Raw genomic sequence first — 12470 nt, 5'->3', positions numbered from 1 at the left:
AATTCAGATGTGATAGTCTAGCACTGGTCTAGCCAGTCGAATAGTTGAAGCAAAAACTAGGAAGTGTTCGGTTGAAGACTGAGACTGGGACCTGGAAATTCCTTCTTCTAAATATAGACTATGATGTAAGTGTGTAATTGCGCCCCCAAGCGGCGTCCTCATTTTGATCGCCAATAAAATCCTAACAAAAGTAGTGCCGAACGCGAGAGACATCTAGTGGAATTTTGTGGTCCAATCAGAGAATGTCATTGCCCAGGCAATTCCCCCAAGATTATTTTTGGAATCAGAACAACTTGGGATTTCACAAAGTACACACGAAAATGGCGTACATTGCCTAGTTTTATCACACGGCGATTTGAAGCGTTTCTATTTGGGTGTATTCTGAAAATGGCTATGTCACATGGTGGTTTGGATAACGGTAAGTTTGAATTCTGGTCGTACTGTAGTCATCGCCTGACAGGTAGATCTAGATTTAAGTCCAAAATTCCTGGCAAAGGATGACAAGATTCTTGCTGTCCTCCACATAACACACTTGTTGACAAACCGCCATGTTGTCCTGTTATTCAGCAGGCAAGCAGTTGCTGTCATTAACTAGAGGTGATCATTACAACAACCACGAATCAGGTTGACTGCTGCATTTTTTTTCATGTTTCACGCCATGTTAAAACATACTGTTACTGCTACTTTTGATAATTAATTCCTTCTGGCTAAAGTCAGTTATTTGTGGCACTTCCCTCTCCAATTTTCTCACCACCAATCTTGCTCTTCATCTCATAAGTTTAGTTCTGGCGTCATGTCACTTGATAATCTTCCTGTGACACAGATCTTAGGCTAGTTAGATTGCATTGTAGTTGTAGTTGTAGAGATCTATTATTATTTGGTTATAATGGCATTTCCCACCAGATAATCCACTGGTGGTGTTTTTTTTTTTCTTCAAGTGTTTAGTCTAGATCTAGATATCTACTAGATCTAGATCTAGATCTAATCTAGATCTATATATATACTAGATTCTAGATCCATAATAGCAAGACAGAATATCATGTCAGATCAAAGTGAAACGATTCAAACTGCGGTGCAGAAGGCTGAGAAGGGCTCTGTGCAGAAGCTAGGGCTGTCATTATTCTCAACCGGGTGAGAATAGTAGGCTATCCATTTTGGAAGTGGCTATTCTCACCCGCAGAATAATAATTAGATCTACTAGATTCTAGATCTAGATTTAGATCTAGGATTCTAGGCTATTATTATTATTGTTACTCCTCACCTGGTCTGAGAATACAATAGAATTACAGATTCTAGGCTCGTAGATTTTATTCTCATCTCCTGGGTGTTGAGAACAGGTAGACCTAGCCTAGGCCTGACACTAGACTAGATCTAGCACTAAATAACATACATAGCATGGCATAGTAATAATGGCTGTCTTTATTTTCACCCGGGGTGAAAATAAAAATATCGGAGTGTCTACGTACACGGTAACCGGGCACCTAGCCTCAGTGTCTACGTACACGGTAACCGGCAACCGGGCATGTAGTCTCAGTGTCACGTACAGGGTAACCGGGCAGTTCAGAACTCCAAGTTCAGTTTTTGTCATCCAGTGTTGCCTTCATCCCCACTCCTCCCCCGGCTGTACCTTTAAAAAAACAATCCCCCCGTTCCGGAGCCCTATACTTCGTAGCGCACAGGCTTTGAATGAACTTTGATGACCCCAACCGGTACTCACAATGTGATGCACATGCGCAGGTTGGGAAGATTGAAGAATACCGGACCACTCGTACATTATTGCTCGAGAATGTGGGGCGGGTGGTTGGGGTGGAGGAGGGGGGTTCAGGGGGGTCTCCCCCCAGACAAAACTTTAATGAATAGATCTACTGGTCCGAGATTCTCCATTGAGAGATGTTAAAAACGGGAAAATTATGAATTCCTAAGGTTGAGACATAGGCAAAGTCAGTCCGCTGGTCCGGTATTCTTCATTCTTACCCGCAGGTTCACTGACTGGTCACGATGGCGAGCCCAACAAGACGCTTGTATGACTTTCTTTTTTTTTTCCAGCAAGTGACAGCACAGGGCAATTGATTTACCTGTATTTTCATTGCGGTTACTGTGTACGTAGATACTGAGACTAGGTGCCCGGTTACCGTGTACGTAGATACTGAGATTAGGTGCCCGGTTACCGTGTATGTAGACACTCCATAAAAATATAACATTATTCTCACCCGGGGTGAGAATAGGCCACCTCTATTCTCACCCTGTGTGAGAATAGCGCAGGCGAGCCGTTTGGCTATTTTCACCCGGTGTGCGTTCACCGTGATAGCCTAGGCCAACCAGTGTAGCGTTCACTGTGAATAAACGTTCCAGCGCTCTTGTGTTGGAAGCGTGCAATTTTGTTTGTGGGCAGTGAGAGAGAAAGAGAGAGGCGGGGGTGGGGAAAGGAGTAGCTCGAGAACTTCCGGGCAAAACAAAATGGCGACCCGCATAGTTCGGCTCGATTTGAAAAGTTAAATAGCCGTAGCCGTAGCATCTTTGTAGACGACCAAATTAATTTACTTTTGTATATTTTATCTTTGTTTTTGTCAATTTGATCGTCCACACCGATAGGCAGCATTCAGAAAGAGACAGGGAGAGAGAGGAGGAGGAGATCTTGCGAGAACTTAATTTTTAAAATACAGTATAGGACTAAATTGTTTTTTGTTGGGTTTTTTTTTTTGGGGGGTTTTTTTTTGGGGGGGGGGGGTGTAAATTTTGAGAAACATTTAGGCCTTATAATTGTTTTTCATTAACTTTGCATCCTCAGACTTTCTGTATTCTTTTAGGCTTTTTTGTTTTTGCACAGATCTTATAATAACTTCTCTGCCCATGAGATTTTTTAATCATGCAAAGTAAATTAAGGTTGCTTAAATGAGACTTGAGATTTCTTGTAAATAATGTCTACAGTAGTGGGTCTTCAACATGCTAAGACGAGTTCTCGGTGAGAAGTTTGTGTGTGTTATATATATGTTGTTATAGATAGTACAATATAATAATATATATTTATATGTTCAGTAGGATTTGACCTCTTACTTTAGATTGAACTTCAGATGGCATGGCACATGAATAAATTTATGAAAATATTGAGTTATATTTTGTAATGTGTAATGTGTACTATTTTATGTCCCTCAGGTGTTGACCTTGATGACATCCAGAACATGAGCAGCACTGAGATCGCTCGTATTGTACAGGGTTTGGATGATGTAACGGCTGGTCAGATCTTCATGCAGATGCAGCCGCAGGCCCAGCAGGGCCACGAGAACCATGGGCAAAGTAAGTGAGACCTGCTGGTGGGAGGAGCCATGATGAGCTGGCTCGGGGAACCCTGCTGCTGGTGGTGTGGAGAGGGGTGGGCGGTTGCACTGGTTCATTTGTCATCTGTTTGTTTGTTTTAGTAGAGGTTTTACGGTGCTCGCAACTGCATGAGGTCGTATGAGCGCCAGAAGATTAGAGGTGTTACAAGAGAGTAACGAACATAAAAAAGAAGGAGGCGAGATAAAGATGATGGATGTTTGATAGGAAAGAAGAAGCAAACCTCGCCTGAACACCCACCAACCACCCATTTTGTCGTCTGTAATTCTTTTATGACTGAGATGGACCACGATGTACAGAGATTTCTTTTGTTTTAGGATCTGTTGCTGAATCAAGCTATTTTGTCATCCTGCTTTTTTTTAAAAGTATACATGGAGAGTAAATGATTGAAATCAGAAACGGTCATACCCTCCCAAACTGGGCACATGATTCCAAATTGTAGTTGAAGGACACACTGTTGACTTACACCCAGGACTGAATTTAGATTAGATCAAAGGAAGCTTTATAAAGTACCCTTGCATTGTTTAATTCATTTCTTACCCTGAATGTAGCTTTTTGTCCTAATTCTGTAAGTCAAATTCTTTTTGCCACCAGTAATAGTCATCTGTTTTTAGGATTGTACCTAGTTTCAAACCCTTGAAGTCCTGAGTAAGCTGGCAGTTGATTTGTAAAATATAACACCTTGTGGTCGCTCAAAGATGCTGTACTGAGATTTTTCTTGTACAGGGTGCCTACAAAGAAAGAGGAACCGCTGAAAGGGCAATAAATCGGTCATTAGTGCACTAATGTAAGCAAAACTTCGCACAAATGAAATTCAAATAGGGGACATAATATTTGCAAATATGAAGATAATCCATGCGCCTCTATGAAATATCAAGTTTTGAAAATTTCTGCCAAAATTGGGTAAAGCGCAAAATTTCCCTTCTTAAAAATGTTCAGCTACAGGGTTGTGATGAGCCCGTTCTGGTTTCAGGACAAGGACAGTAAAACTACGAGAGTCACATCAGTTGGATGTCTGACTGTGCTGAGAAAGTGTTGGAGAAGTTTGGGCAGGAGAAGAGGTGTTATCCTGTAGAGGCCTGGTTCTAGTGGGATGGGGCAGCACCCCAGATGTCTTGTGGCCCTTGTGTGGTTATATGAAAGGTTTAGGGAATGCCTTGTAGGTCAAAAGTTTACAAATGAATGGTCACCACGTTCTTCCAAACTTTGTCCTTTAACCACAAACAATCGAACAGTTGAAACTCAGTGTTGAACTGGACGTCCAAAGAATCAACTCAAAAACACGCCACGAGGTTATTTAAAATTCCAGTGGCATATTGGAGCTTGTATGGAGATTTAAATAGCCATCACCTCCCTGAGTTTATTTGGCAATATAATTTTTTGCCTAAATTGGTTCTTCAATACACAAATAATGACTGTTTGAAATAGACCAGTATGGTTGATTTTTAAGAAATTGCAAAAGGATAGCCAGGGTAGGAAAAAATGGAAAATCTTAGACGGTGGCTTATACCATGATGCATGATGAGAAAGTCAATGATAATGAAATCTTACGTGACCACTGTCTGCCTGGTGCTGTCTTCATGAATTAACAGGGTATGTGTTTGATATTAAAATGCAACTTTCCTTTCCCCTCCCCCATCATCCTTCTTTTTGACAGACTATTATCCCGTCCAAGAGACAGAGCCAATGGCTGACTTTTCGATGTCTTATCCGCGCGGGGTGGGGGCAGCAGGCTTCACCCACCCACCTATAGAACCGTCGGCCCGGGCCCCACAGCAGCCTGCCAGTGAAGAGCCGTGGGTGGAGATCTTAGAGCAGCCCAAGTCCAGAGGGCTTCGATTTCGCTATGAATGTGAAGGTCGCTCGGCGGGCAGTGTGCCGGGAGAGAACAGCACCAATGACCACAGAACGTATCCCACCATCAAGGTATGGCTCATGATTGTGGCGTCGCCAGCTCATACCGAGTTAATTTTGTCTTAAATTGTCATTTTTTTTCGTTGTATGCCACCATAAACGACTTCTTTTATAAATGTCCAAATATATGGACGGTGGCTGGATGCTTTTGTGGGCTCTTCTCCCATTCAGTGTAACTTTTTTTCCTATCCTTTTTCTTGAGAAGTTATAACCATTGTCATATTTGCTCTTTGTAAATTTGGACTCGTTTTATACAGACACATATATATATATGCCTTATCTCAAATGTTTCCAACCGAATGTCTTGCATTTGTTAATGTGTAAACTCACAATGCCAGGCATATTCTAAGCCCTGTGTCATAGGTATGACATTTTACTGCCTTATCATGTCGAGGTGGGTGGTTCTCGTAGCCATTGATTGCATTTGCCTTGTTGAGATAAGTGCTTCTTACTCTGTTCGGCTAGTAACGTTATCGTTTGTTGTGTTTGTTTTTATGTCATCAGTTCTCTTTCTTTGTATGCTATGTCATTTTTTTGTATGTGTGAAGACTAATTTAGCTGTGGATAGTTGAAGGGCACCACTTGTTCTGCTTGGTTTCTTTCCTACCTTTTATTCTGTCTGTCTGTCTTTCTTCTGTCATGATCTACACATCTGTTATTGTTGATGTGCTGCTTTTTACTGAAACTAAACTAAACTCGAAATGGAACTTCTTCTTCCTGCTCAAAATGTCTGTTATTGTGTCAGCGTGCTTCACCTTATCGAAACAAATTAATTTTTCTTTCTGTGTCGTGTGTCAGATTCACAATTACTCAGGAGCGGCCATCATCGTGGTGTCTTGTGTGACCAAAGAGAACCCACCTCACTGTAAGCCACACCCACACGCTATTGTCGGACGCGACTGTAAGAAAGGCGTCTGCACCCTCAGAGTCAAGGATACCAGCGAGAAAATTGTGTATGTTTTATCGTTCGTCTTTTCTCAAGCCAGCTTAGAGAAAATTGTGTATGATTTATTGGTTGTTTTTTTGTTGTTGTTTTTTGCATGTCAGTTGTCGAGGTGTATTGAGAAAATTTTGTGTGTTTTATTTCTCATTCTACCACAAATCAGTTCTAACTTAAAGGGGTGCATTTTTATCTGTCAAAAACAGTTAGAATTTTACTAGTGGGAACAGAGTTAAAGGAACGTTTTAAGAGTATTGAAGAGCTTTTCTTTTTTTTTGAGCCATTAGTATTGCTAAAAGTTTTTATTATATGAGCTTTTTGTTTGATGGGGTTTATAAAAACTTGTCTGCACTTTATGTTGTGGTTTGTGGAATGCACAATATAAGTTAAGTTTGTATGAACTTGGCAAAGCTGATCCCGACCATCGCCGCATGTCGAGAATGGGACCCTCTTTGAGCTATGATTAAGATATGAAGATGATGTCATAGTCTTCAAACTTGGCAAACGATCAGAGAAGAGGTCAAACTTAAGTGCAAAAATTTTTTTTTAAAGACGAAGAAAAATTCATTAAAAAGTCATTTATTCACCAATTTTCAAAATTCCAAAAGGGTTGTCATCTGCACACCAGTGTCTATCACATTAACCTATCAGCACAGGAGAAAAATGATTTTGAAAAAAATCATCTGGCTTTGCTAATGAACTAATTCTTAAATATTTGCTATTTTAAGAAAAAACAAACAACCTATAATTCTCCATAGAATTTGTGTTACTTTCATCTTGTGATTTTTTTTTTTTCCCTTTTCAGATTCCCCAACATTGGGATCCAGTGTGCCAAGAAAAAGGATGTAGAGGGGGCCTTGCGCCTCCGGAAAGACATTAATGTCGACCCTTTCCAGAGTGAGTGAAAGCTTTTAAAGTACCGTACTGGTAGTAATCGTGGCAGTAGTCTTGAAGAGAGCTTTTGTAGTAGGATGGTCGTTGGACCCTTGTTAAAGAAGTAGCAGCCATTGAAAGTTCTCGTTTTTGATTTGGTGTCAAATTTTATGAAGGTATTGGCCTACTGAGTTTTCGCTGTCAGCTGAAATTGTAGCCAAAGGAGAAGCAAGGCTCTTTCTTTTAATCTGAATTGCTTTGTCGTGTTTCTTACAAGGTAGTCTTTGTGACCCATTTTTTGTCATAGCCAATAGTGGATGACGTAACGGGACGCCAACTCGGTATTGAGCCGGGGTTGTGGTGCGGATGACCCAGGTTCAATTTCCAAATGAGATGTTTTTAAATCAGGTTGTTTTGCCGTCTTTTGTAGTCTCTCCGTCTATTTAGCTCGGTCCTGTTAGAATTATCATTTTTAAATTCATGGATACCAGGTCTTAGATTAGCTTACAGTGTTGAACTTTTATTTTTAAATGGCCAGTTGTACTCCTATGAAAATAAGTATCTTGTTTTTTTTGTTTCAGCGGGCTTCGACCACTCACAGTCCAACATAGATCTCAACGTGGTCCGGCTCTGCTTCCAAGTGTTCCTGTCCAACGAGCAGGGTAGAGTGAGCAAAGTGGTGCCCCCTGTCTGCTCCCATGCTATACACGACAAAAGTGAGTGGCTTCTTTTTGTTACACACATGACACAGCAAGAGTGACTGGCTTCTTTTTCTTACACACATTACACACAGCAAAAGTGAGAGGTTTCTTTTTGTTCACTGAGGTTTCTTTTTGTTACACGCATTACACACAGCAAAAGTGAGTGGCTTCTTTTTGTTACACACATTACACACAGCAAAAGTGTGTGGCTTCTTTTTGTTACACACATGACACACAGCAAGAGTGACTGGCTTCTTTTTGATACACACATTACACACAGCAAAAGTGTGTGGCTTCTTTTTGTTACTCACATGACACACAGCAAGAGTGACTGGCTTCTTTTTGTTACTCACATGACACACAGCAAGAGTGACTGGCTTCTTTTTGTTACTTACATGACACACAGCAAAAGTGAGAGGTTTCTTTCGTTACACGTGGCGTTGGTGGCCTAGTGAGGCTCTCGGACTCGCAACCGTAAGGTCGTGGGTTCGAATCCCGTCAGGGGCCCGACGTTGTGTCCTTGGGAAAGGCACTTTACACGAATTTTCCTCACTTCACCCAGGTGGGAATGGGTACCCGGCTATAGACGGCGGAAGATCTTGTCAGTTTGTTAGTGTTTGAGCGCTTAATCGGCTGCTTGCACTGTATGCTTCTCGGGAAGCTGAGAATGTTTCGGAGTGTTCTATGGTCTGCTGGGGTAATAATATAGTGTAAAGCGCATAGAGCCTGCTGTTGAGCGGGGATATGCGCTATACAAATGCTATCTATTATTATTATTATTACACACAGCAAAAGTGAGAGGTTTCTATTTGTTAACACACATTACATACAGCAGTGAGTAATTTTCCTTTGCTATGTTACATGCCACAAAAGTGACTCACAAAAGTAACATGCCATACTTATTGAAAATGATTTCTCTGTTTAACATAAGCTGTTGTAGAAAACGTTTTGTGTAGATGATCAGTTTGGAGAAGTAAACTGTGGAAAGTTTTGTCTGTGGACACTTTTAGATTTGTTTGATTAGTTAAAAGTCGCTTGGTTTCTGCGAGTTGTTTCACACGAGCTGTTTAATCCTATCCGTACGTCGTGTTTTACTATCGTATCCATACGACGTAGGGAACTCTGTTGCACCACTTTTCAAAGAGGAAATTTACTCTTTAATCCGATCCATATATGTTTTGCATAGAAGTCTATCAAAATGATTTTTTTGAGAAATACAGAAAGTTTCAAAGAGGTCTTCGTACTGGAAGTATTCCAAAATGTGAAAAAAACTACCCCGGGGGGGGTACAAAATGACCCCAGGGCGTACGGATAGGGTTGAGAAAAGTGTTTTGTGTTGATGATGAGTTTGTCGTAGTAAACTGTCACATGGCTGCTCTTTGCCGACCCACAGAGTCCTCCAAAGATCTGGTCATCTGCCGAGTGGATAAAACCTCGGGGAAAGCACGTGGTGGGGATGAAGTATTCCTCCTCTGTGACAAAGTCAATAAAGGTGAGTGTGGAGGGCATCTCTGGTAGATCTTGCTTGTTCACTTCCTTTTGTAGTGTCTGTCTGTCTTAATGGGTGGTTGGCGGGTGCTCTGGTGTGGTTTGCTTCTTCTTTCCTATCAAACATCTATCGTCCTTATCTCCCCCTTCTTCTTTTTTATGTTTGTTACTTTCTAATAACACCTCTAATCTTCTGGTACTCATATGACCTTATGCAGTTGCGAGCGCCGTAAAACCTCTACCAAAACTAAAACTGTCTGTCTTACTCTGTCTTAGTACTGAATTAGGGTATGGAGGCCTGGTGTTGGTACTGACACTGTGTGCAGTAGCATGGGAAGTTCTGGTTCTGGGTACCGATACCTTCCCAGCCCTAGTGTGTGAGTGTGTGTGTGACCTGAGTTGTGCAGAGGATGTACAGTGTTCGTGTCTGTGTATGTGTGTGTGTGTGTGTCTTGAGTTGTAATGGGCATATGTACAATGTTCGATGATAGCATGGGTGATACAATATGTGTGTGTGCGTGTGTGTGAATGTGTGTGTGTGTGTGTGTGTGTGTTGCTACTCTGGGTGGTATACAATATTTGTGTGTTGGTGTCTGTGTGTGTGTGTTGCTACTCTGGGCGACATAATCAATGTTTGTGTGTTTGCGTGTTGGTGTGTGTGTGTGTGACATCCCAGCATGTCGTGACCTATGACCCGTTGTGTGTGTTCCAGAGGACATCAAGGTTCGGTTCTACGAGGAGAACGAGCAGGGCATAGTCTCATGGGAGGACTGGGGAGACTTTGGACAGGGCGATGTCCACAAGCAGGTGAGAGTCATCGTCATGTAGTGCTTCATCTCAAACAGACATCCCACGGGGCAGTGCCACTGACTGTAGTGTCTTTAGGCCATTCCCAAAGGGGGGACATTTCTCGTTCAAGCACAGTAGAATTGTAAATGGGCTGATTCATGTCACGCTCATAACTGTGCCTGATCTACAACAGGGAACTGCTGCTTTTTCTTTCCCAATCCTTACTATTGTCATTTTCCTCTACTTTTTTTGTATGTTTGTCACACTTTTGTGACCTGCTATTTCCGGGGTGCCTTGATAGTCGAAGCAGACCGTGTGCTGTTGAAGCTAGAGAGGTGAGCAGAGTAAGTCTGATTCCCTGTAAAGACTTCTCTGTTGACACCCACCCCTTGGCGCTCATATGACCTTATGCAGTTGCAAGTGCAGTAAAACCCTCTACGATAATAAAATAATAATCAAACAGACATCAGCAATCATGGTTCACTATTCACATTTTAGCTGAAATGCTCAAAAATTATTTTTTTTTAAATGCATTAATCTCTTTGGTTTGCGGTGGGTGCTCCTTCCTTCCTATCAAACATCTGTCGTCCTCATCTCCCCTCCTTCTTTTTTGTGTATGTTACTCTCTTGTAACACGTAATCTATTCTTCGGCACTTGTATGATCTTATTGTGTTGCAAGTGCCGTAAAACTCCTACTAAAACTAAAAGACATCAGCAATCATGGTTCACCATTCATATTTTAGCTCAGATGCTCTAAAAAAAACTGCATTAATCTCTTCTTAATTTGTCTTACCAGTGAGCAGCCTATATACGCTTCTTTCAGCACTACTTCATTTGATTTATTTTCCTTCCTTGAAATAGTAACCGTCCCTTAACACTTTGCCATTATACTTTGGGGAAAAGCCAAAGAAACTGGGTGGTAAACATCACCAATCGGCGAGATGAGGCAGCAAAGTGTTAAGAAGCCATCTTTCTCTTGCTTCTATTATATTTTTTATTGGTGAGAGTACGAGGATTTTATATGATTTTTAGCTAAAAGGGTTGTTTTATTGAGGAGACGCTATGTATGGAAGCTGGTCCTTGATGTCACTACAGATACACTGCTGTAAGTCTCAGCAAGAAGGGATCATTTTCGGGATAAATTCGGAATCCGGATTTCTAACATTGTCTGCATTTTGCATTTCAAGTAAAAATAGTCTTGATACAAGATGTATGAGACGATATGATTTGTAACTTTTGAGTCCTCACTTGCGAGTTTCCACAGGGTCTTACCAGTTCAGGATTTTTTTTCCTTATTAGTTGGGGTATCTATTATCTATTTGTGGTTGCCGAATTTTGCTATTCAAAAGGCTTTTTAATGGCTGCATCGATCGGCATGCGGTTATCGCCAAAATATTCTTTAAAACATTCTCCAGATCATGACGCCCTTGATTTTTTCAGTTTTGAGACAGTTTTGCTGCAAAAAGCTAAATTTCTTTATTTCGCCGATCGCTTTTGTAGGCCGACGCTTCTGTCTCTGTAATTTTAGAAAATCCGAAAGTGATATTTCGCGAGGCGCATTTTGTTTTGAGAGTGTAGATCTAGACCTTCTCATTTTTTGCATCTCTCAAGATTTATTGCCCCTTTCCAGTAGAGTGTAAATATAGTAGGCCAATGACTTTCAGTTGATGTCAATGCACCGATCATTCCTTTCATGGAAAAGGGGCCCAGCTAGTATATTACATGTCGGAGGCTCAACTGGTTCAGTGCCAATCCTCAGTGCATCATTGATATCTTGTGTCTTGCCTGTGCTCTGTCGTTTGATACTATTTTTTTCATGTCTGTGGCAAAAGTTGACCCATTTCTGATGAATAGACCCTTTCAATATAAATGTTTGCTGTGTTCTCGATATGATTATATTTATGTGAAATAGCACCTGGTTTTTTTTTTTTTTTCTGAAAAAGTGTCTGGCCTGTGGGTGCCCCTCTGCCAGGAAAAAGGGCAAAATGACGATGCTTCCAGAAAAGTTAACTTTCTGAAAATGTTCTCTTCTTCTGGGTTGTCACTCTGTCACAGTAGGTTGTCATTGAGAATGTTATTGTTTACTGTGGTCTTTCTCTTTTGCCACATGTTTTCGTTGGACTTGTTCACATTTTTTCTGTGTCCCTCAGTATGTACTCTCTGAACCTCTTCATGCTCTCTTCAGCCCTTCTCCCAATCATGTACTCATTGTACATATTTGTTGCTGGTTGGCGGGTGCTCTGGTGTGGTTTGCTCCTTCTTTCCTATGAAAAATCTATTGTCTCTATCCCCCCCCTCCTTCTTTTTTGTGTTTATTTCTTTCTTGTAACACCTCTAATAATCGGCACTTATATAACCTTATTGTGTTGCAAGTGCTGTAAAACTCCTACTAAAACTAAAAACTAATTGTAAATATTCATTTTTTTTCTTT

At 41.1% G+C, this 12470-nt stretch overlaps 1 protein-coding gene across 1 annotated transcript in view; it reads left to right on the top strand.

Annotated features, from left to right (window-relative positions):
• Positions 1 to 239: 239 nt before the first annotated feature.
• LOC101860399 (transcription factor RelB homolog) overlaps positions 240 to 12470 on the top strand; it is an 18500-nt gene continuing 6269 nt past the window's right edge. The window contains exons 1-9 of the mRNA XM_035968980.1: positions 240 to 418; positions 3154 to 3294; positions 4991 to 5259; positions 6046 to 6200; positions 6993 to 7084; positions 7642 to 7776; positions 9155 to 9253; positions 9962 to 10076; positions 12190 to 12266. Coding sequence (XP_035824873.1) covers positions 388 to 418; positions 3154 to 3294; positions 4991 to 5259; positions 6046 to 6200; positions 6993 to 7084; positions 7642 to 7776; positions 9155 to 9253; positions 9962 to 10076; positions 12190 to 12266 — 1114 coding nt within the window. The 5' untranslated portion in view covers positions 240 to 387. The remainder of the gene's footprint in view (positions 419 to 3153; positions 3295 to 4990; positions 5260 to 6045; positions 6201 to 6992; positions 7085 to 7641; positions 7777 to 9154; positions 9254 to 9961; positions 10077 to 12189; positions 12267 to 12470) is intronic.

This window comes from Aplysia californica, unplaced genomic scaffold (assembly GCF_000002075.1).
Source record: "Aplysia californica isolate F4 #8 unplaced genomic scaffold, AplCal3.0 scaffold00102, whole genome shotgun sequence".
Lineage (NCBI taxonomy): Eukaryota > Metazoa > Mollusca > Gastropoda > Aplysiida > Aplysiidae > Aplysia > Aplysia californica.
This window is presented reverse-complemented; position numbering and strand designations above follow the sequence as displayed.